Below are 26,053 nucleotides of genomic sequence, written 5' to 3' on the forward strand. Positions count from 1 at the left end.
TGAAAAATTATCAATTGTTTTCTCCATTTTCCTTTTCCACTCTAAGCATTTTGCATTTCAATACATCCTTACAGGATTTTTCATGTTAGCAAGTTTGTTTGTTTGTTTATTAGATTACAAATCTGTCTGACTCCAAACACTTTGAGTGGCTTACAATTTCAACGTCAAAGAATGCATTTAAAAATTGAACACTCAGAGTCTCCTAACAAGCCGAAAACAAATTGCCAGGCAATCCACAAGCAATTCCACCTAATCCCAGACTTGAGAACAGACTTACCATGTGAAGGGCAGGCTTTCTCCTCTCTTGGGGGCTGTTGTTCCAGAGGGCAGGTTCATGGCGCTCAGAGGATTTTCATGATCTGAAAAAATATGACTCTGTTAAGACAGGCTCAGGTGAATTGATGCATTTTTGTAGCCCTATCACACTGCGGATTCATGTTCACTTCGTAGTCAACAATTTATGACTCGATTGATATGACCAGTAAAATAAGTTAAGAAATAACCATGTTGTCCTTTGAAGTCTTGGGATTCTCCCTGTAATCTTGGCCCAGAAAGAAGAATATCTTTATGAATGTCTGACCAGGGGTGGGATCCTACCGGTTTAACAACTGGTTGAATGATCGCTCTCTGTGCTCGTGCACATATCTGATATGCGCTGCATGCGCAGTTTTGAGAAAGTATACCTTCCGCATTACAGCTGGGAAGGAAAACAGCTGAAGTGGGGTAAGAGCCAAGGTGGCGCAGTGGTTAGGTTGCAGTACTGCAGGCTACTTCAGCTGACTGTTATCTGCGGTTCAGTGGTTCAAATCTCACCAGCTCAAAGGTTGACTCAGCCTTCCATCCTTCCGAGGTGGGTAAAATGAGGACCCGTATTGTTGTGGGGGGCGATATGCTGACTCTGTAAACCGCTTAGAGAGGGCTGAAAGCCCTATGAAGCGATATATAAGTCTAACTGCTATTGTTATTGCTATAATCCGCTATGCTGCGCAACTCAACTGACAAGATAAAGGGCAGGGGCGGGCAGGTGAGCCCACTTGATTGTTGGAGCAAACCGGTTCACTCCCAGCTGATCATCGGAGCTACCAGTTCATCCGAACCGGTCCGAACCGGTACAGTCCCCCCACCCTGTGTCTGACCTAAGGTTACCTTTGAAGAAGGTTGACTCAGCCTTCCATCCTTCCGAGGTGGGTGAAATGAGGACCCAGACTGTGGGGGTGATATGCTGACTCTGTAAACTGCTTAGAGAGGGCTGAAAGCCCTAGGAAGCGGTATATAAGTCTAACTCCTATTGCTATTGCTAAGAAGTCTTCCATTGACCAGCCAATAATCCAAAACTTTTGGTTTCATACAGAGAGGTCTTTACCTTATTGTCTGTTTTCAGGGTCGGGGTGAAGTAATGATAGAGCAATTGCTTTGAAGTCCATGCAGAATGCCATTTAAATTGCATCAATTATTTTCCCCTTTATATAGAAATAGAGAAAGGTGGCTGCGGTGATCCTGGAGTTCCATCTTATGGGAAGAGGACTGGAAGTAGTTTCCTTCATGGAGATTCTCTAACTTTTGAATGTCAGGCAGCATTTGAACTTATGGGAGAGAGAATGATCACATGTCAGCAGAACAATCAGTGGTCTGGGAATAAACCCAGCTGTGTTTGTAAGTTCTCATCTATTTTCTTATCACTGTATCGATTTCCCTCTGTAAGTTGCAGTCATTTGCAGCAAAGCTTGGAATATCCCCTTCCCTTGGAATGCCGGCTGATGGGATATACTCATTTATTCTACTGTTTTATTATTCATGTTCTTTTCCCCTTTTACAAATAGAGTTTGCTTTAATTAAAATATCTTCTTAAATAAAATATGTGAGAATAAACTTGCCCTATAAGTAGGAGAGCAGGAAAAAAATAATAATTTGGTTGGCATTGTAATTAAAGCTTGCCCACATTGTGTTGTATTTCAAGCCACAATCCAATTATGTAGAGATATTTGAATGTATTTCAGTTGTGTCATATTGCTTTACATTGGGGGAAAAAAACAAACCTCCACATGTTAAACTTAATACACAGATGATCATCCTTACCTATAAGACATACATCAAAAAGTTTACTGAGAGAGGATTATATTCCACAATGGCTTTATTTTAAATTTAATGAAGTTGCATATATTATTGATTGAGAAATCACATAATACAAACCGTAAGGTGAAAATTGGGTTGACTGCAATGCATTTTTGATAATCAATTTTTGTTATTTACATTAAACTTTGGGTGTTATTAGATGGTAACTTGTGCTTTCTCATGGAGAACTGAGTTATCAATCTTTATTGTTCTTGATTGCCATGTTCAATAATAGCTGCAGCAGCATTACTAAGAAAACATGGAAAGACAGTTTTCACTCACCTGCCTATATTTTAAATGTTTTTGAGTGTCCCTGATTGTTAGTAATTTTTCTTATGCTGTTTGAGATACAGTTCCTCACCTGCCCTCTGATCCTATGAACAATGTAGCTATTTGACACAAGAAAAATGACATTAGCTGCTTCTTTTGGCCAGGATATAAACACTACTTGTACAAACAAAACTTTAATATATACAAGTAGTCCTTGACTTATGGCCACAACTAAGCCTCAAATTTCCATTGCTAAGAAATGTCCATTTGCCCCATTTTATGACTTTTCCTGCCACAGTTACTCACTGAATCACGGTTCCACCACAAAACCGCGCTCGACTAAACCGCGTCCGACTAAACCGCGTAGTTGACGTCATCAACAGGGCGACAACAGCGTGGAGACAGAAGCATGCTGTAAACCCTTAACCTAAAATTAACCCCTAAACCTAAACCTAACCCCCCTAAACCTAATCCTAAACCTAACCCTAAACCTAACCCTTAACCTAACCCTAAACCTAACCCTTAACCTAACCCTAAACCTAATCCTAACCCTTAACCTAACCCTAACCCTAACCCTAACCCTAACCCTAACCCTTAACCTAACCCTAAACCTAACCCTAACCCTTAACCTAACCCTAAACCTAACCCTAAACCTAACCCTAAACCTAACCCTTACCTTAAGTTGAATCGGCTTGCTTTCAAAGCGCTATTTAAAGCGCCCTTCTTTCTCCGCGCTGGCTGTTGTCGCCCTGTTAATGATGTCAGCAACACGGTTTAATCGGGCGCAGCTTAGTCGAGCGCGGTTTTGACGGGTCACGCTGAATCACTGCATTTGTTAAGTTAGTAGCAGGGTTGGGAAGTGAATCTGACTTGCCCATTGATTTTGCTTGTCAGAAGGTCGCAAAAGGTGATCATATGACCCCCCCCGGGCACTGCCACCTTCATAACGACAGGCCAGTTGCCATGGGTAAGTGTGTGAAAAATGGTCACTAAATGGATGGTTGTAAGTTGAGAACTACCTGTATTCATAAGGTCATACCCAATGGCAATGGTGTCCCTGGAGAAAGCAGAGGAAGATGTCCAAAAAAAAAAGTCACGATATCAGTAGCAGTGGTTAAGCCCCAAGCCTTCTCTCTATAGGTGTGTATTTGCTGTGAACTCCTGAGCTGCTTAAGAAAGTCTTCCCAAAGTCGATAACGAAGTAAGCCAACATGATGGCTTTAGGGAAGACTCCAATATCAAATCTCTTATCTGTTATCAGTTCAGTGAGAGATTCTAGGAAGTACCTGGATAGGTAATATACTAATATAGCCATACTGTTTAGACATCTAAGAAATAGAAGGCTTGAGATTGGCCAGCCAGTAGTCAGTGTATTCTTGATCTCAGTCCTTGGTAAGACTGAAGCTGTTTTTATGCATCAGAGCCACCTAACCTTCTTACCTTCTCTAGTCATAGAAAGTGTGTATAACAGGCCCCCATAAGGTAAGAAGGATTGTGTTCCTCGCCCACAATCCAATGTTTAATACTTTGCTTTATTTTAAGTCAAACTCTTATATTGGTCCTAGACCGACTCACCGACCTGCCTGCCTGCCTGCCTGCCTGCCTTCCTTCCTTCCTTCCTTCCTTCCTTCCTTCCTTCCTTCCTTCCTTCCTTCTTTCTTTCTTTCTTTCTTTCTTTCTTTCTTTCTACCTGAAAAACCACATTACAAAGCCAGAGAATAGTTCTTCAGTATCTAGTTTCCCTTCCCATTTATTTATTTATTTATTTATTTATTCATTCATTCATTCATTCATTCATTCATTCATTCATTCATTTATTTATTAAATTCATATGCCACACATCTCCTCAATAGGGCAAGAGAGTTGACTGCTGGCTAGCTAATACCAACTCTTCTATTTCTTAGACTTCTAAACAGTATGGATACATCTTGAGACTCATTTGCGTAATGATAAGTTGGGCTATAAACAGCTTTGCCTTTTCATCGTATGGATTGATGATATTTGTTTTTCCCCCCTTTGGCAGTCTCATGTTTCTTCAACTTCACAACACCTTCAGGAATTATTCTTTCACCAAACTACCCTGAAGAGTATGGAAACAACATGAATTGTGTATGGCTGATTATTTCTGAACCAGGGAGCAGGATACATCTTATTTTTAATGACTTTGATGTAGAGCCTCAGTTTGATTATTTGACAGTGAAAGATGATGGGTTTTCTGACCTACCAGCTCTTGGTACTTTTTCGGGCAATGATGTCCCTTCTCAAATTGCTAGCAATGGACACATAGTACGTCTTGAATTTCAATCAGATCATTCAACTACTGGAAGGGGATTCAATATAACGTATACTAGTAAGTACTCATTTTATTTTCAAACAAAATAAGCTAGGCTTCATAGAACCAAAGTAAGTACTTCTAAGACTTAATTTTGGAGACCTAATATAAATGCTTCACAGAGTATTAAGTCAGTAGGAATTGATATTCCTTGAGGCTGGCTGAATGATGCAAGTCATTTGAATTCATATTGCTGATCATGCCTACATTTAGTACTATATTTCCGTTTGGATGATTTAAGTACTTTCCCCCTTATATTTTTTGTTGTTAATGAATAAATCTACAGAATTAGCAGGACAATAATCTTCAGAAATATAATTGTGCATTCATTGAATTTTTTTTCTAGTAAACATATATAATTGTGTACAATTTATGCACTGGAGATGCTGAAATATTCATTAATTTATCCATTCCAATTGTCAAAACAATTAAAACTTTTTTTAACTTCTTCAAATTTTAGTAATGTCAATTTCCTCTCAGTGCAACTACCAGCTTCAATCTGGTTCAGATTTATCATATTTTATCATTGGCATGTATTAAGTGTCTCAGAATTGTCATTATAGTTGACCAAAATCATATCCAAACATGGAAAAACCAATGATAAATCGGTGACAGAATGAGCTTGTATGAATATAATATATTGTAATAACAATCCATCTATTAATTTGAATTCCCCATGTCTTTTCTTGTAAAATTTAGCATTTGGTCAAAATGAGTGCCATGATCCAGGAATCCCCATCAATGGAAGACGCTTTGGAGACAGATTCCTTCTGGGAAGTTCAGTTTCTTTTCACTGCGATGATGGCTTTGTGAAAACTCAGGGCTCAGAGACTATAACTTGTGTGCTGCAAGATGGAAATGTTGTATGGAGTTCAACTGTCCCACGTTGTGAAGGTAAGGCTTTAATAGGTCTTGAATTATAAATCTGAAAATGTTGTTTGCACTGTGTTTACTAGTTTCAATTATGCTAGAACTGGTAATTTTCCATTTGGTATCCTTATGTTTGACATTTGAGGCTATTCTTGAAAGTTTGGGAGGATACTAACTGTAACTGTGTATTATCAGTATTATGTCGGTATTTCATAATGTATAATATACAACAGTGGTCTAATTGTTTCTATGTCTAGTTCAAAGTGGTTCTATCAATAAAATTAATGTTTTGTGGTAAAGGTATTGGAAGGTGGTAGGCCTTTTCCAGATGTTGCTACCTGAATTGTTACTACATCATAGGATCTTTTCCAAGTGGCCCCATAATCTAAGATTTGATGGAACACTACTCAGAGGGTGGAATTTTAGTAGTTGTCCCCAGCTCTAGCTATGAAATACATTTTCAGGAAGAAATATTTATATATTTCTTATTAATATTTTCTATTTTCTTGATCAATTTTAATTACTTAGTACTTGAGGTTGTTGCAATTCTAAACTTAAACTCTCTGTTTACAATTTATTTCTTATGATAATTATTTTGCTTTTGCTATCTTCCATTGATTTTAATATGTCAATTTGAACTTCTGCTTTTCATTGGTTTAATACAGTAATTTTGTTCCTTTTTTATGGCATATCAATTTGAGAACTGATAACTACAGAGTGATGAGTCAGTCTTAAAATAAATGCATATAAACATTTGCTTCGATTTCTAGACTTGTCTTTTATTGCACTATTTTCATTTGAACTGCATTTGATGGCCTATTTTATAACTCACCTTTATTCCTGATTTTCAAATATGTGCTATTAAATAAATAAACTGAGATTAAAACCAAAGGGGCTGAGTTGGTTTTCAGAGGTAGCTGCGATCATCCACCTTTCTCCACATGCAAAAGTAGATCAGCGAGGAAGCTTTTTAGATTCCTTTTATTGAAAACCCAGAGAAATTCCTATAAATAGAAATGATTGAACAGGTTTAGGAGGATTGTTTATGGAAATACTTTCAAATCACACAAAATACTCTTTCACATTTAATTCTACCATTTTTTGTCCCCCCCACGATTTGATTTCATCGAAGAATAGCTCTTAAATGTAATGGCTTAACTTGGTTGGAAGAACTCTGTTTTTTTTCTATGACAGACATTTCTCCCTCTTCTGGCAATTGGAAACTCAATTTCGAAATCCCATTCCCTCTAGATAGCTGGAAGACAATTTAGTATGATTATGCTTGACTGGCTGAAAGAAAGGTGTGAGTGAAACTAGAGCATAGGCATTTCTCCACCTTAGTTCCAGTGAAAGAAAGAAAAAAATAAGATGGAGGAGGGAGACAATAGAATCTGTAATTCCATTTTCTCAATTTCCTACCAATGCCCAAAGCTGTATTCTAGGAGTGTTGCAATCCATTTACAGCAATTATTACAACATGGTCAAAAAGTCCCCTTCATTTGGCATGCTCTCTTAAATCAATTTTAAAATCAATTTGCCTTTATTTTAAATCTCAAAAATAGCAATAGCAATAGCAATAGCAGTAGACTTATATACCGCTTCATAGGGCTTTCAGCCCTCTCTAAGCGGTTTACAGAGCCAGCACATTGCCCCCACAGTCTGGATCCTCATTTCACCCACCTCGGAAGGATGGAAGGCTGAGTCAACCTTGAGCCGGTGAGATTTGAACCGCTGAACTGCAGATAACAGTCAGCTGAAGTGGCCTGCAGTACTGCACCCTAACCACTGCGCCACCTCGGCTCTCCACCAAATGCTGAGGGCTGAATTCAATGTTGTTGGATGAACTGGGATTAGGACCCAAAGCCAAATAATGATAATAATATAATCGGTGCAACCAAATGTATTAGGCCGGAGTAAACTGTATGGCATATGAATTAATATTTTAAAAAGCAAACGAAAGAATAAATATAATTATTTTGCCTCTTGTAACCCTCAGGTGCTTCTAGCTGCAGGGAGTCCTTGACTTATTAGTGCTAATATATGGATGTCCATCGACACATCCTAAACTATGATGTATAAGTGTATGAATTAAGTGTTCAATATACTTAATATCATTATACAAACTAATGATAATATAGAAAGTGGCATGAAATATATTTTGTGTGTGTGTGTGTATTAAAAAAAAATCATAAACTAATGCTATGCATAACAGGATGAAATAAAAATGACAAACAGTGAGGAACTGAATTTAATGGTATCTTGGCTGCATATATAAGTTAGTCACATTTAATATTTGATTTAAAGTGATTGAGGAGAAGAGAACAGGAGGAAAGATTGAAAGGCCTGATGTGGTTGACTCAACATCATTCTGTTGTTACCTTGAGCAGGAATTTTGATGTAATAATACCTTTTAACAATTATTTTACTTGTTTTATTTTATTTATCAATTTTTTAAAAACTGCCCAATGCAGACAAATGTACTGAGATTCAACGTGATTGTGAAGGAGGCTTGATCAGGGCATAGCAAATTCACAGTGGACTATATGGAGCGCCAGTGTTAGATTGAATAAATGCAGAGAGTAAAATGTATTCAATCGGTAACAAAGGTTGTTTTTTCAAGTAGGCACCGAATCCTATTCTGAATGTAGTGTTTGTGACAAACTAAGATGATTAGACAAGGCAGAGCCAAAGGATTATTTGTCATCGAAATTGCAGCCAATTTTAAAATTCAGCCATGGAACACCTGAAGTTAATATGAATACATTTTAGTGTAATTGACACCTCAATTTATTGTCGTTATTCTTATTTATTTTTCAGCACCATGTGGTGGCCACCTGACCGCATCTAACGGCATCATTTTGCCACCAGGATGGCCAGGATACTACAAAGATTCATTAAACTGCGAATGGGTCATTGAAGGCAAGAAAGGGCACTCCATTAAGATCACCTTTGATAAGTGAGTAAAAGTAAAGCACTAGAAAATGCTTTGTTGTTGATTTTTTCCCCAGCTTTATAGAGGGTCTACAATGCAGATGATTATATCTAAATAAAAAGTTAATTACAAAAAGACCATAAAAAATAGAAATATGGATTATTCCAACTGATGGTTTCCAAACAATCAATCATAAGAGGGGGAAAATTTATCAGGACATAAGTGCAGAGAATAGTGAAGAGGAAGTTTGCATCTATAGAGCCAAGGTGGCGCAGTGGTTAAATGCAGCACTGCAGGCTACTGCTAGATCAGCAGGTCAGCGGTTCAAATCCCACCGGCTCAGGGTTGACTCAGCCTTCCATCCTTCCGAGGTGGGTAAAATGAGGACCCAGATTGTTGGGGGCAATATGCTGACTCTCTGTAAACCGCTTAGAGAGGCCTGAAAGGCCTATGAAGCGGTATATAAGTCTACTGCTATTACTGCTATCTTCTCTCTTCTTTATTCAAGTGATTGGCAGGGTTCATAAATCAGTTAGACAAAGTGATTGTAGCCATGTGTTCCCTTTACAGTTTACCAGACCAAAGCAGGAGAATCATCAGTCACTTAAAACTGGTCAACACATCCAAAGATAGGTAGGAGGTGATAAATGTGAACAATACAAAAGATAGTTTTAAACCGCTTATTGATTATGAATTCTGGGAGTTGAAGTCCCCAGGATGTAAAGGGGTCACAGTTGCCCACCCTTCAAACAGAAGCTGCTTGGAACAGAGTTCAAGAACTAAGTTGTACCTGCAGAATGTGTGGAGTTTTGCTAATGGAAAGTATGCAAAAAGATACATGGTGAATGATAGTTAAATTGAAAGAGATTGTATACTATTTAAAAAGAGGAAAAGGTTGCAAAGGATGTAGTCAAAGAGAATAAAAATAGTTAAAGCTGAAAGAGACAAACAAAATGAATAGACATGTTGATGGAAAAGAATTATTGAGGAGTCTCCAGTAGAGGGAATTGGGAGAAAGAGAGAGAGAGAGAGAGAGGGAGGGAGGGAGGGAGGGAGGGAGGGAGGGAGGGAGGGGTATGTATGTATGTATGTATGTATGTATGTATGTATGTATGTATGTGTGTATTTAGTGTCACAACCCCTGGTACGTCCAAATATGGGAGGAAGTCTACTGCTTCTATTCTCTGTCTATCGGCTCATCACAAGAGTCCATCATGACAGAAACCCAATATTTTTACTGTTGCCTTTGTTATATTTGTGTTTTTTATTTGTGCTGATAAATAAATAAAGGGAGACTAGTATAGATCTATTTCAAGCTATTTAGCTCTCATCAGCTAGCCATACCCTTCCTGGGATTCGGGCTAGTTGATGAGAGCTAAATAGCTTGAAATAGATCTATACTAGTCTCCCTTTATTTATTTATCAGCACAAATAACACACACACACACACACACACACACACACACACACACATAATTTCGTTAAACATGAACTCTTTCCTTAATGTTCATCTGTGTAGGTAGTGAGTAACACCCATAAGTGACCAAACTTATCAGACCCACTGGAAGCTTCTTGCTTGAAATAAGTTGTCTTGTGGAGAAGCTAATCCATAGAATAGCTTACACCCAAAGGACACACCATCAGGAGAGGTCCTTTAAAGTGTACAGGTGGTCCTTGAATTATTATCACAATTGAATCCAGAACTTTGGTTGCTAAGCAAGGTAGTTGCTAATTGCCTAATTTTATTACCTTTTTTACCATGGCCCTTAAGCAAATCACTGCAGTTAAGTGAATCATGTGGTCGTTAAGTGAATCTGGCCTCCCACATTGACTCTGCTAGTGGCAAGCCAGCTAGGAAGGTCACAAATGATGGTCATGTTACTCCAGGATACTGCAACCATTGTAAATACATGTTGCTTGCCAAATGCCCAAATTTTGATCACATGATTATGGGGATGCTGTGACAGTTGTAAAAGTGTGGAATGGTTGTAAGTCACTTTTTTTTAGTGCTGTTGTAACTTCGAACAGTCACTAAATCGAATACGAGCTGCATGTTGTTAATCCTTGAATTTGTAGTTTGACAGAATTTTGATTGGAAATTTGAAGAGGTGGAGATGAATACAGTTTTAGAAATGTGGCTCAGCAAATCATCGAGAAATATTTGAACATGAGAATGTATATTGCACATTTCTGGACTGAGAGAAAACATTATGAAAACGGGGGTGCATCTGAATTATGGAAAATGTTGTGCCAATACAAAAATGAAGATTGTTTGCTCAGTAGAATAGGTGTAACATGTTATGGAACATTCATGAGTATAAATGGATTGCCTAGCAAATTGTTCAACAGCGAGTAGAGAGTAAACAAGAACATATGCATTTCCCTTGGTTCTTATTGCTGCTATGGGTAAATGCATAAGTAATGCTTGTAATGTTGTTAAAGTTGCGTTGGCTGAGGATGTGAACGGACTTTTGAATGCAGATCATTCAGTTCTCTGAGCCGATAATCCAGATGGATTGCAGCAAAAGTCAGATTGGCTGATGCCATGGAGCAGGATTCCAAGAGTTGATTTATCAAAGACCAAAGTAGTGATGTTTAACAAGGGGAGAAATGCAAACACTACATAGACATATCAGTAGATAAATTTGAGATAAATTTGTATATTTTAGTAGATTATTTACTGAAGATGTTAAAAGGAATGAAAAAGAAAAGCTCAAGAAATGCAAAATAGTCCCTTGTGAAGGATGAATGTTTGTCCCAAGAAGTGAAAATGACTATGTGTAACAACATTCTTCTGCCCTCTTTATTACACGGAAGGGAAACTTCATAAGCCAGGTCAAACAGGAGCACTTTAGGAACACAGGATCTTTTGCCACTATCCTTAACCTGAGATCAAACAAATCAATCCCATGATAGATTTCCTGGATGTGTCACTCCTTTAACAGCGCAAACCCTTTGAATCCAAAAGGTTAAGAATCTTGCACAGCAAGACTGCGGTGTTTCTGCATGAATGCCTTCAGGGATGCTTTGTAAACAGGAGGGGGAAAGGCTTGAACAGACAAACAGAAGCAAAGGGAGTCTTTTGTTCTTTTGGAAAGGCTGTCAGATGATTCTACAATATTTAGACACAATTAGATGGTGTTACATGTAAGTCTATCCTCCGCGAGCTGCACTGGCTCCCTATCGGTCTCTGAACGCGCTTCAAGGTGCTGGTTATCACCTTTAAAGCCTACATGGCTTAGGACATGGATATCTACGAGACCGTCTCCTGCCACATTCCCCCCCGTGTCGGATAAGATCACACAGGATGGGCCTTCTCCGGGTGCCGTCGACTAGACAATGTCGTCTGGTGGCTCCTCGGGGGAGGGCCTTCTCTGTAGCTGCTCCGGCCCTATGGAACGATCTACCCCCAGAGATCCAGACCCTCCCCACTCTCTCGGCCTTCCGAAAGTCTACTAAGACCTGGCTATTCCGGCAGGCCTGGGGCTGTTGACCCTTGATTGAGTTCCAGGCCCACTAAGTTGAGTGCATGTTGTGCCCTTTTAACTTACTTTGTCTCTTTATTTTAAATTTCTTAGTATTTTTTAAAAACTGTTTTTATGTAAGCTGCCCGGAGTCCTTCGGGATTGGGCGGCATACAAATTCATTAAATCTTGAATCTTGAATCTTGAATCTTAACTTTTAGACCAGCTGCATGATGGAACTGGGTCTATTTGATGCAGAATTTCAGCTTCAACCGCAACAATACAGGAACATACAATAGATACAAACTTAAGGTCCAAACTCAATTGCCGAACATTCAGTAACAGAATGGTCAATGTGTGGAATGCACTTACCTGACTCTGTGGTTTCTGTCCCAAACCCCCACAACTTTGAGGTCTATTGGGGGGGGGTTGCATAAGTGCACCATCGTGCCTACTGTACCCACTTATTCATATCCATTTCCTGAATTCATAATCATATTTATACTTATATCTGTTATCTTATACATGCTTGACACAATAAATAAAATTTTAAAAAATAGACATAATAAAAATAACTTTAAAAAAATGTTCATTCCCAAAGTGTGGGAAACTTGACTGGAATAAAAGAGAATGCTTCTCTTAATATCAAATTTGGCAACTGACGTTTTGTGTAACTCTGGAAAACACAGAGTGCCATTTCACTCATTTTTTTAAAAATATTTTTACTTATTTAATTAATTTCACCATAAGGTTAATAATTTTCTTTACTTAAGGCCTAACATTGTTGAACAAATACTAAACCTCCACAAAGTGTGTAGATAAAGATTTAAGAGTCCTTTGCATCAAACTCTCAGTTATGTGGAAGTGACAATATCTTATGCTTTTTCATACATACTTTTTTTTAGAAAGCTGTTGTATAATGTTATATATTAACTAGAGTATTGGTTGGTCTAGACCAGTGTTTCTCAACCTTGGCAACTTGAAGATGTCTGGACTTCAAGTCCCAGAATTCCCCAGCCAGCGAATGCTGGCTGGGGAATTCTGGGAGTTGACGTCCAGACATCTTCAAGTTGCCAAGGTTGAGAAACACTGGTCTAGACCAGTGTTTCTCAATATTGGCAATGTTATGCAGACCTCAACTCTCAGAATGTAGCTAGGTAATTCTGGGAGTTGAAGACGACATATTTTAAAGTTACTAAGGCTAAGAACAACTACCCTAGTCCATTGTTAATAACTATTTGTTAGTTGCTCTTCTAAGTCTGTCTTTATAGATGGGATTGTCTATCCAGAAGTGGTAAGGATTGAATTTTGAATGGTACAGATACTGATTGTGAACTTTCCTAAATTGGATTTTACAAATCGAAATTATGAGTTCTACCACTGAATTATGATCCCTAGATTCCATATATATTAAACCAGACAAGTGGTTCATTCATTTGACTGATACGTTTCATGTATTCTGAGTTTTATGAGATCATAAATGGCCTTAGATCCTTCCAAATGCCCCAGTCCATCCTGCTATCATGGGTATTGTTTGCCAACTATGGTGGATTGTGTATTTTCCTGTACAATATAAAATAATTGCAAAATGTAAGAAAGATATGAAGACTAAATCAATTATGTAACTTCTACATCTTATCAGAAATATTATTGCTATAGATTCTTGAAACACGCCCTGAATTGTGTTTATGATTATTCTGATTTATTTAGTTATTACACTTGCATGCTGCCTACTTTGCAAATTCTGAACAAACTTATCTTTTGTTGTTAGATTCCAAACAGAAGTAAATTATGATACGTTGGAAGTCAGAGATGGATCAAGTGGTTCGTCACCATTAATTGGGGAATATCATGGTACCCAAGCACCGCAGTTTCTTATTAGTACTGGCAATTTTATGTATCTGTTATTCACCACGGACAACAGCCGTTCTAGTGTTGGTTTCTTAATTCACTATGAGAGTAAGTCCGATCTTTTTCATCAAGTAATTAAATGTATTAGGAGACTGGGCCATAAATAGAATATGTATCTATTGGTTTGATATATTATTTTTATTATTTGTTAGCCACTATGAACTGTATAGAATGGGATATACACAGGGCTGGATTTTCCTATATGCTAACTAGGCTTCAGCCTAGGGCCTCAAGATCAAGAGGGGCCTACATTCAAATTGTTAGCAAGATTAAAATTACACTATTCTAAAAACAGTGAACACTAAAACACTGAACCAAAAATAAGGAGAAATTCTACGCATCTGACTAATAAACATACATAAAAATGTATTGGTTAAGATCGTTCCAGCGCCGCGGCAGTTGGGGAGCCCGCCCACGTTCCCGGCACCTGCAGTCGGGCAAGAGGCGCGGCCGCTCCCAGTAGCCGCCCCGTCGACGCGGAGCCCACCAGCGGCCAGGCAGGTGAGGGCGAGGGGGCTGATCCGGGCAGCTGAGCGCAGCAGGGGAGGCGGCTGGCCTCGCTGCCTTTGCCGCAGAGCAGAGCCGCCCTCCGTCGGGAGGCCAGCTATATATATTGATATATATATTGATATATATCACAGTAATGATGTATTTTATTGTCTCTCATGTAATTTACAAACTTAAAAATGGGAGGTGAAAGGGCCTCATAAGTGGAATAGCCTAGGGCCTATTTTCATCTAAATCCGGCCCTGGATATACAGTTCACTTGCGAATGTTTTAGATAAATAAAGCATAAAGGTTTTGTGCCAATATAACACCTTGTTTATATTGGGGTTTCAGTGTAATTGAGCAATGGTCCTCTGTCCCTCTTTATGAATAGTGTGGGAAATCTTCATTTGCAACAGCTGTATTCACTGTTCTTTATGTTCAAACCACTCAGAAACTGCCACCTTGCATGTAGCCGATACAGTGTAATTGATTTTTTTTAACTTTATGATTTACGATAATAATTCTGATATCTAGAAAATCATATAGTAGTAGCACCAGCAGCAGTTTTATTTTTCATGCCCGCCATAAACTGAAGGTAGCAGATGGTTATGATTAGGTAATTAGGTTCAGTTTACAGGATCAAAATCTTCAAGCAAATTTACCATTGCAATAATTGATAGTAACTGATCAATACTAGAGGTGGTTCAGAGCAGTGAAAACCGCACTGTTGTGGATATATATCAGGGGGTAGGAAGATGCATTGTGTAATTTGACTAACAGATTGCTGCAAAAAAATCCAGAAATGACATGATTAAGACCCGAATCAGCTCATTTGCTGCCTCTCTTTAAGGAAATGATGGATCCTATGAACATTCATGAACTCAGAGTTGCAAATGTTGGCTGTTTTACCAATGAAACTCCCTGATTGATTTGGATTAATGTGGAGTAAGGCCCACAGTTGGAAACCTTGGATTTAGGGGAGGGGAATCTCCCCCAGCTACTGAAGGAAGATCTCAAAAACTCAACTTCCCGTCTTCCATTTCCAGTGCTTTGAGTCGATATTTCCGAGTTAAAAAGAACTGCGACAGGGACTTCCCTAAGTACATTCCAAAAACAACCTTTATTTTGGGTTAAACTGTTTTAGCCTTTCCTCTATCACTGCCGAGCTTTATATGGTATGTGATGCCAGTATAAGACTGGAATCATTTGTCTATAACAGTGTTTCTCAACCTTGGCAACTTGAAGATGTCCAGACTTCAACTCCCAGAGTTCCCCAGCCAGCATTCGCTGGCTGGGGAATTCTGGGAGTTGAAGTCCGGACATCTTCAAGTTGCCAAGGTTGAGAAACACTGGTCTGTAAGAACAGAGTCTCGAGGGACATCTCTGTCTTCAGATTATCAGTTCTACCTGAATAGGAACTAAATTCTGTATCCTGCTCTGTGTGTAAGGCCACATGCCAGATGAGGTGTTATGAAGGATGTGGCATTTCAAACTGCTCCTAGTGGAGCAATCTCATTGAAATCCCCTAGGATAAGGGGCCAAGGGGTAATCAGCTGAGATCATTCTGGCTAGCTCAGGGAAAGAAACTATTATACAGCAGAAAGGATGTCCATTTATTATACCCTATTCTGGCCAGCTGCATTCAGAATTGGCGTACTGCTGTAGGAAGCTTAGAAATAATTTTATTGTGACTTTGAATATACGCTAATGGCATACATTAAAATGAAATTCTGTTGTATACATCTCTCACACCACCTCCAATATACACTACATAAACATGTCAATAAATGAATAAATACAGAATTATGCATATACCCACATACCTACATTATGTTTACCTGTGTCGTATTATACGACACAGATAAACAACACTGTCTAGTTCATATGCATACATGTACATGGTGAGAAAATGAATCTTGCAAGTTTACCAGATGGATGGCATAGAGAACAAAGCTATGCAGGGGTGTGAAACGTAAGGCCCGGGGGCCGGATCTGGCACGTGGGGTACTTAGATTTGGCCCATGGGGCTGCCCTGGAAACAGTGAAGGACTAGCCCAGAGTGGCTCTGCCAGCAAAAATGAAGCTCAGGAGGTTTGTGTATGCCCCCACACAGGCTCTGTTTTTTAATGTGATGGCCAGAGGTAGGTTCCTGCCAGTTCACACCAGTTCGGTAGAACCGGTTCGTCAAATCTACCGAACCGCTTAGAAGAGGTTCCACCAGTGGACCCGGAAAGCAGGCCAGACCTACAGAAGAGGTTCCAAAATTTTTTGAAACCCACCACTGGTGATGGCCTCCTGTAGCCCTCTGCCAGTGAAAATGGAGCTCCGTTTTTGGTGGCAGGGAGGCCATTTCGGCTGAAAATGTGCTGTTGGGGGGACATGTGGCCCATCCGAGCTCCATTTTCGCTGGTTGCAGGAGGCCTCGCAACCAAAAAACAGAGTTCAGGAGCCTCTTTCATTGACAGAGCACTCAGGCCACCAAAGGTGCCTTGACATGAGTGACATCAACTTGGCCATGCCCACCCCAGCCCCCGAGGTGAAACACAACCCTGATTGGCCCTCAATAAAATTTGTTTGACACTCTTGTGTTACAGAATCTGGTAGTCTTGTTAGAAGTACTTCAAAACCTCCTCCCAGAGGGGAGCAACAGAAACAGACCACAAAGTGGGTGTGTGGGGTCTCTAACAATGCTTTGAGCTCTAAGCACATAGCTCTTATAAGCAGCATCCTGAAAACAGGAAGCGACCTTCCTGTAATCTTCTTGGCTGTCCTTACCACTCTCTGTATGGACCTAATGCCTGAAGCACTGCTGACACCTAACCAAACAGCGAAACTTTCAATCATGCCTCTTTAAAAAGTGGCTAGGACAGAAAGAGAAAGAAACATACATAAATTAATATATAGTATGGCCACCACTTCTCAAAACCTAGTCCAGCAGTCTATAGAACAGCCTAATGACTGAAGCTAAGATAGACAAATGCCTTCTGTTCGTTGTTGCAAAAATTTTATGACATATAGTATTTCAGCATTTTAAGTGAAGGATAAATTATGAGTAATGGATGCTTTACAGTACACCAACTGGTCCGGCATTTCTAGTGGTATGTGGGAATGATCTTGGAAGATGAGGGAAGAGATGCTGCTTAGGGAATTGTCAGGTAAGAGAGGACATAGCCTATAGCAGCATAATGGGCAGAGAAAGAGGCTCATAAGGAATCAATCCAAAGTTATCAGGCTGTAAAGAGAAGGTGGGAGATTTGTACTTTCATACACACAAGATTCTGTTAAGGTAGCCCTATAATAAAGTAGAATAGAATAACACAGTTGGAAGGGATCTTGGAGGTCTTCTAGTCCAACCCTCTGTTCAAAGCGGAGATCCTATACTATTTCAAACAAGTGGTTGTCCAGTCTGATCTTAAAAACCTCCAGTGATTAAGCAACCCACAACTTCTGAAGGCAAGCTGGTTAATTGTTCTCACTGTTAGCTAAAAGGCTAAAATCTAAGTATATGAGAGGATAATTTAAGGAAATTAACATCTGGATGTCATGTGTTAGATATACTGCATTTTTGATATTCATTTAATTATTCACTTCCTTAAATCAGTACTGGAGTTTTTTTGATCCTGTTTTTTAAAGTAACGATTATGGAAATAACAGTAACAAAAATAGTTGGGGATTTTTAAAATCTAATTTTGCCTGGAATTGTTTTCTCTATCCTGGTCAGGTGTCACACTGGAATCCGACTCTTGCCTTGACCCAGGAATTCCGGTAAATGGGCACCGTCTTGGGAATAATTTCAGCATCCGATCTACGGTAACGTTTAGCTGTGATCCGGGTTACACGCTGAGTGACGATGAGCCACTTGTGTGTGAAAGAAACCATCAGTGGAATCATGCGTTGCCTAGCTGTGATGGTGAGGAACTAAAGATACTATCAAAATAGGGGCAATATCACAATTCCATGTTTTCATGTTTTATACATTAATAAAGTACAGAAAAATTGAATTATTTGGGTTACTTGTTTTGAAAATCCTTTTGTGTACGTATAAGAACCCCTGCCTTACTTGTTCCCATTGATGTATGGCTTCCTGGGAAGTATAATAGCAAAATAATTATAATTTTATGCTGCAGTTATGGTAGCAGTTATTTATTTACTTTAACTTTTCTGAGCCACATCTCCCAAATTGACTGATGAAACAAGCATCATAAAGCAAAAAATATATTTTGTAATACTGCTTACTATTATTATATCATATAATATATAATATATAATATATAATATATATCATATATCATATATCATATATCATATATCATATATCATATATCATATATCATATATCATATATCATATATCATATATCATATATCATATATCATATATCATATATCATATATCATATATCATATATCATATATCATATATCATATATCATATATCATATATCATATATCATATTTCATATATCATATATCATATATCATATATCATATATCATATACCATATACCATATACCATATACCATATACCATATACCATATATCATACAATATCATCATTACATTTACATATTAATGAAAGCAATATAATCAATTTATACCAGAACATTTAAATATCTTAGTAAGACTTATTTCACAAAGGAGATTTTGCAATTTAAAAAATACAGTAGTACTTAACAGACTCCAGGTGAGAGATATTTCATAACTATACATCCCCTTTTGAAAAACCATTGTCAATCAACTTTAAAGGAACAGAATTTGGCTAAAGAATTTTCAGGAGGTTGTGAATCAGTTGATACAAAACAGGCAAATTTGGAAGGGTTTATTGTTGTGTTGTAAGTTCCTTAAAAGTATCTGGAGCTAATTAGCCAGATCAATTTACTTTTTCAGAATGTTACTTGAGGTGTATAAATTTCAAAGGGAGGACAAAGTTTTCCGCATAGACCAGTGGTTCCCAAACTTGGCAACTTTAAGACTTGTGGACTTCAACTCCCAGAATTCTCCAGCCAGCTCCACAAGTCTTAAAGTTGCCAAGTTTGGGAACCTCTGGCATAGACCAACATTTTTCAGAATGCTGAACCGTATTTTATGGACGTGTCCTTTAGAAAACTTTAATGACATATTGAGAAGAACTGATAGGCTCATGTGATTTGTTATATGTCTATAGAGCTATAGACTATTATAGCTGTTCTGAAAATCATGCTGTAATTTAATACACAATTTAAATATATAGAGTCAATTACTTTAAATGTTCTTTGAAAATACTTAAATAAGCTTGGTGCTGGTTATAAAAAAAAGATGGGATTGATAGCTTTTCTTAGTTATGTTGAATTCTTTCTCTTACCACCTAGCTTAGAATGCAATCAATATTTAGAACAAATAGAGAAGCATTGACACATTTCAAATATAGTCTGACTTATTTATTGTCCAGTACTGTATAGATAAAGGATTTCTAGGGATTAGAGACAGTAAGAAGGTAGGAAAGATAGGGAAATGGCCATATTCACAATCCTTTAATTCCAGGTTTAAAATGATGCATCAATCATGGTTTAAAAACATGGCCACATGACATAGCTTTTCTCTTTTAGCCTTCCCATAGGCAAATTGAGTTACTTTCTTTCCTCCTTCTCATCCAAAATGGATTTTTTTGCATCTTCTCCCAAAGGCTGAAATCTCTCAGGCTTCTGCAGGCTGCTACATGCTGCTACAAGCATATCCTGCTTTTTTGCTCATGGATTGGCTTCCATGCTATTTTGATTTGTGGTACCAACAATTACAACATCACTAGCAATATAATGATTCAGATACTTTTAGAAATCCTTGGATCCTTCTAATCTAAACTGACCTACCTATCAAAGCTGCTCTAATCTAGCGTGCTATCTAGGAATCTTTCAGCTCAGTGGTAGCTCTCATTCTCAAAACATCTGCATTTTGAATGTAGAGTTTTATTGTATGTTCTCATTTGACTAGCTAGTTCAAATATGCCAGGATAGCAGCATTCAGTAAACAGATTAGGTAAATATTAAAGCATAAAGATTCAGGAGAAATGCTAAATTATAGCTTCTGCCAAACTACATGTCATTTATTATGCAAAGTTGAGCAATTATTATGATAAATAATTGTTCACATTAGCTTATTTCACTTCTTTTAATCTTCACAGAAGTTAAGTTTTAACAAAAATAATAATAATAATAACACAGCTGTGCTGAAAAGGCATCTTCTGTTCCTTGAAAACCAAGGATGATAAAATAATTTAAAGATCTGTACTCCAACATGGCTTTAATGAAACAGTGCAACAAAGCTGTTTCATATATTTCATAAGCATAGATCAAAGACAATCAAAGAAATTTAAAATAATATTTGTTTTCACAGATAGTAATAACAAGCACTCGCAATTAATCTACAACTCAGAGAAAATTAAGATAGGAAAATAATTTGGAGTTGATGCTTTTCATATAAACCTATTTCTTTCTGTAATCTTATTCCCTCCTGATCACCAAACCAGTTCTAGCTGTCTATACACTGTTTTCGCTCTGTATTTGATAATGTAACCAGCTATCTTTCAAATAGAGACCAACATATTCTATTTTTCTCTTGTTATTCTTTTGACATATATTCTTGCAAAATTGTTTACTATCAGGTTGCTAAGGAAACAAGACAGCCACTGACACTTCTAAGTAGATTCCTAATGCAGATATACATATTAATCTGACTACCATGAGCCGAGGTGGCACAGTGGTTAAATGCAACACTGCAGGCCACTTCAGCTGACTGTTATCTGCAGTTCAGCGGTTCAGATCTCACCGGCTCAAGGTTGACTCAGCCTTCCATCCTTCCGAGGTGGGTAAAATGAGGATCCAGACTGTGGGGGCGATATGCTGACTCTGTAAACCGCTTAGAGAGGGCTGAAAGCCCTATGAAGCGGTATATAAGTCTAACTGCTATTGCTATTGCTACTACTGCTGTTGCTAATCAGTTAATATGCTGTGATGATGTTTATAAAATTTCTATTTCAGCAGGAACCTATTATGAGTATGTAAAATGGGAATCATATAGGGTAAATGTTTCCTTCCTTCCTTCCTTCCTTCCTTCCTTCCTTCCTTCCTTCCTTCCTTCCTTCCTTCCTGGCAAATTTTGCACTATTGACAAGCACCTGTTCATATTGTGTCTCCCCCCAAATAAAGACTCATCCCTCTTAATTTTAAATTCTTAATTATTATCTTTTGAATTAGCTCTGTGCGGTGGCTATATTTATGGAAGGAGTGGAACACTTCTGTCGCCCGGTTTTCCTGATTTTTATCCCAATTCTTTAAACTGTACATGGACAATTGAAGTTTCTCATGGCAAAGGTAAGAATATGGTGCAATGGCGTTCCACAAAGAAAATTCCTTAATCAAAAATGCAAACTCACCCATGGTTTCTTAAACTATTTGAAAGAGATTAAAGCGCAATCATCTTAACTTACTTTAGGGCTGTTGTATATTGTACAATATTGTATTGTATTGTATTTATTTGTCTTGTATGCCGCCCACTCCCGAAGGACTCCGGGCGGCTCACAGTAGACAAGGGAAGGGGGAAGACTAGACAAAGACAACACTTTAAAAACAAAACCACACCATTCACAATTTCCGCGGGGCTGGATGTTTCACAGGCCAGTCCTGTTGGCTTTATTCTGCTTTTTATCATTTTTAGGAAGAGGTCTAATCTCAAAATCAGAAGCCAGAAAAATAAGCAAAATCATAATAAATAATTTGGTGATTGCCAAGCACTGTAATGCCTTCACACATATTCTTTGATTCATTTTGTTTCAGTATGTTTTTTGATTCAAATTGTGGAATCAAGATCAGGGGGTGATTTGCACGCATGTCAATAGGCTTACTGCTTTAGGATGTAACTATGCCAGTGGTTCCCAAACTTGGCAACTTTAAGACTTGTGGACTTCAACTCCCAGAATTCTCCAGCCAGCTCTGCAGAGCTGGCTGGAGAATTCTGGGAGTTGAAGTCCACAAGTCTTAAAGTTGCCAAGTTTGGGAACCACTGAACTATGCTAAAAGTCTGTTAAATGTCTTACAGAAGCAACATTTCCATATAGGCTACTTGTGAGTCAGTTTAGTGAAGTGTTGGGTGTTAAAGAAATAACTGGGAGACATATTCAGGTCCTTCCTCACTTAGCCACAGAATCTCAGTCAATGATTTTGGGGAAATTATTCTTTGCCACTCCACTTACTTATAGAATTGTTGTGAAGACAAAATGGAAGACGAAATGTACGTTGCCTTGCCATCTCTGCAGGAAATACAAGATATGAATCTAAGAAATAATTCAATTTTATCCTTATTAAAATGCAGATATCTGCAGGACAGATCTTAGATAAAATGAAAATCTCAAAGAAAACAAGTCACTAACCATTAATAGAGATTTCAGATTCATTAACTTCGGATTCATGACTTTAAAATATTATCAATTATCCCACCAAGACAGAAAACTTTTATATATTCATGTATAGTTTACTTATGTCAAAGTGTAGCTTAAATTTGTGATTCGGATTCCACAAAAGCATATTTTGGCTTCATTTGAATGAAAATGGAGATTAGATAAATAAAAAAATGTTTTTGTCATAGGCCAATAGTTTTTGAAAACAGGAATCTTGTCCACATTTTTTTCTTATGACCGATATACATAAACATACAAAATATATTGGTTTTGAGAATTGTATAACTCTAGGATAAAATGGTTATGACAATAAATATGCTTAGGGTTAGAGTAGAGATTGGTGAATATTTTTTTTAAAATTTTCTTTACTGCCGCAATATGATATGTTCTGAATCCTATGTATTACCAGTGAATATTATGTGATATAATAGACATGCAATAGTAACAGTGGGCTTCTATTATGAACAGAAACATCTCCCCATGAGTAAAATCAATTTTGGAATAAAAGACCAGTTGAGACCGAAAACCTTTGGCAGTATCTGCTCTCTTAATTGCAGTAGCAACTGATCTCACTCACTGTAGAATTATAGCAGGCCTGGAGTGGAGAGACCACAGCTGCATGGGATTTGAGATGTGATTTGGCTGTACGACATGGCTCTGTGAGCATCCACCATGATAATGTGCCTACTGGCATTCCCTTCCCTGACTTGAAAAGACTTATTTTGGAGGAAAGGAGAGGCAACGGCAGCTTTAGAACTGAAAACAGTATAATGGCATTTCACTTGCTGGGATTCTCATAGTGGAACTAAGATCAATGCTAACCTCTTGGCTTTCTAGGGTTATCAGTGGTTCAGCTCAAGAGTTTGCAAAATGGTTTGCCATATTCAAGTTATCCCGAATCCCAAAAGTGAAACCTTATTTCCTCGTCCTTCCAGGTGTTCAACTGATCTTCCACACTTTTCACCTGGAGAGCTCCCATGACTATTTGCTCATCACGGAAGATGGGGGCTTTACGGAACCTGTGGCAAGATTAACAGGATCTGTTTTACCTCCAGCCATTAAAGCTGGGCTCTTTGGAAACTTCACTGCACAACTTCGATTCATCTCTGACTTTTCCATCTCCTATGAAGGTTTTAATATAACGTTTTCAGGTAAAGATGTATTAATAGTTTCTTTGTCAATACATATTATGATTAAATAGCAAATATAAAGGGGCATTAGGTGTTACATGTTGTCTAATATACTGCTTAATCTAGTTCTTTGTTATTTTTTCTTTTTAAAATGTTCTCAGCTCAGTGAATATGTATTTACTTCACTGGAGGTTCTTTTTATAGTGATATCTCTTTTTAGACATACATACACCCACACTTACATATACACATACAAACATACTTCATTATCACTATCTTCACTCTGCTTTGTATCTAAGATGGTTTAAACAACTAATTGATTAATATTTTTGAAGAAATTTTTAGCATCAGATACTGTGTTTGTGTGTGTGTGTGTGTTTTCGTAGATTTTCACGGGTGTAGGTTGTCTTGGCAACGTTTCAGCGAGGTCTCACTCGCCATCCTCAGGCTGGTCGCCGAAACATTGCCAAGACAATCTCAATCTTACATGGGAAAAGACCCAATACAACAAGACCCAAATACAACAAGACCAGCAAATCTACGAAAAAAACACACACACATACACACACAATTTACGTGGGAGAAAACCCGAATAACCATGTATGTATGTATGTATGTATATATAGTTATATATAGTTATTCGGGTTTTCTCCCGCGTAAAATTGCAAGTGTCTTGGTGACGTTTCGACAAAGTCTCATTCATCATCTTCAGGCTGGTTTAGGTTTCGTTGAAACGTCGCCAAGACACTTCCAATTTTACGTTGGAGAAAACCCGAATAACCAAAGACCTACATACTAACACCCGCGAAAACCTCAGAAAGCAATTCTATTTATAGATAGATAGATAGATAGATAGATAGATAGATAGATAGATAGATAGATAGATGATAGAGAGAGAGAGAAAAAAAAGAGATAGAGATAGAGAGATAGAGAGATAGAGAGATAGAGAGATAGAGAGATAGAGAGAGAGATAGAGAGATAGAGAGATAGATAGATAGATAGATAGATAGATAGATAGATAGATAGATAGATAGATAGATAGATAGATAGAAATGCAAACACAAATATAACAAAGGCAACAGTAAAAATAATGGCTTTCTGTCCTGATGGTCTTTTATGACAAGCCGATAGACAGAGAATGGAAGCAGTCTGCTTCCTCCCATATTTGGGCATACCAGGGGTTGTGACACTAAATACATGCATGCATGCATGCATGCATACATACATACATACATACATACATACATACACACATACATACATACATACACACATACATACACACATATACACATACACATACACATACACATAACACACACACACACACACACACACACACACATACACCTGGTATCTGAGGCTACGAGAATTTGACTTACCCAAATTCATGCAGATTATTTTGTGCATAAGGCAGGATTAGAACTCACCTCTCCTGGTTTGTAGCCAAGTGGCTTAACCTTATCACCAATTGTCATGTTAGAATCATAACAAAATGTCTAGGATTCAGGGTTTCTTTTTCAACTTTTTTCAATGTTCAGGCTTAGTAATATAAGATACCACTGGAATATATCTTCAAAGGATTAGTTGGCTTTGACAAAATCTTAAGTGAAGCTCCCTCTCAAAACTGTTTCATGGGATATTCCCTGGTTTGTAAGACTAAAGTAGAGCAGATACTGTTTTCCCTTGCCTGAGTCAAATGCTTTTTCAACTGTTTTCTGACTGTTGCCAATGTTAGTTCAGATCGCAAGGAAACATGAAATGTCTTATTGAGCAAAACATGTTCCTTATCAAACAAAACTGTTTCATTTCTGTAGTATCAGTGTCTTCACTGAGACAAATTCAAAGCCCTTTTGAAGTTGTTGTAAATTTGTCAGTCTTTTTCATTGAGCTAAATCCATTGCTCTTTTCAAGATATTACAAAAACAATTTCAGAAAGTTATGCATAAAAGGACAGTTGTTGCTACTTTGATTACCAGTTACTTTGAAAATCAGTAAAAAAATATCTTGTCACATCGTAATGTTCCTTCAACTTACTCAGTCTATTCATATAAAGATTTTCATTTCACTTTTTTATACATATGCGTAAGCCACATTCCTTTAAGTTTAAGGTCA

The 26,053-nt window shown here is 37.8% G+C and overlaps 1 protein-coding gene across 1 annotated transcript in view; it reads left to right on the forward strand.

Moving 5' to 3' along the window:
* The window catches only part of CSMD1 (CUB and Sushi multiple domains 1), a 1,072,234-nt gene that overhangs the window by 842,709 nt on the left and 203,472 nt on the right, over nucleotides 1-26,053 (forward strand). Inside the window, exons 14-21 of the mRNA XM_087718982.1 lie at nucleotides 1,471-1,653; nucleotides 4,406-4,732; nucleotides 5,414-5,608; nucleotides 8,402-8,540; nucleotides 13,752-13,939; nucleotides 18,102-18,290; nucleotides 21,610-21,726; nucleotides 23,744-23,959. Of these exons, the coding sequence (XP_087575108.1) occupies nucleotides 1,471-1,653; nucleotides 4,406-4,732; nucleotides 5,414-5,608; nucleotides 8,402-8,540; nucleotides 13,752-13,939; nucleotides 18,102-18,290; nucleotides 21,610-21,726; nucleotides 23,744-23,959 (1,554 nt within the window). The remainder of the gene's footprint in view (nucleotides 1-1,470; nucleotides 1,654-4,405; nucleotides 4,733-5,413; nucleotides 5,609-8,401; nucleotides 8,541-13,751; nucleotides 13,940-18,101; nucleotides 18,291-21,609; nucleotides 21,727-23,743; nucleotides 23,960-26,053) is intronic.

This window comes from Thamnophis sirtalis, unplaced genomic scaffold, assembly GCF_051295495.1.
Source record: "Thamnophis sirtalis isolate CommonGarterSnake01/CBP01778 unplaced genomic scaffold, rThaSir2_p1.2 scaffold_6, whole genome shotgun sequence".
In the NCBI taxonomy this organism is placed as follows: Eukaryota; Metazoa; Chordata; class Lepidosauria; order Squamata; family Natricidae; genus Thamnophis; species Thamnophis sirtalis.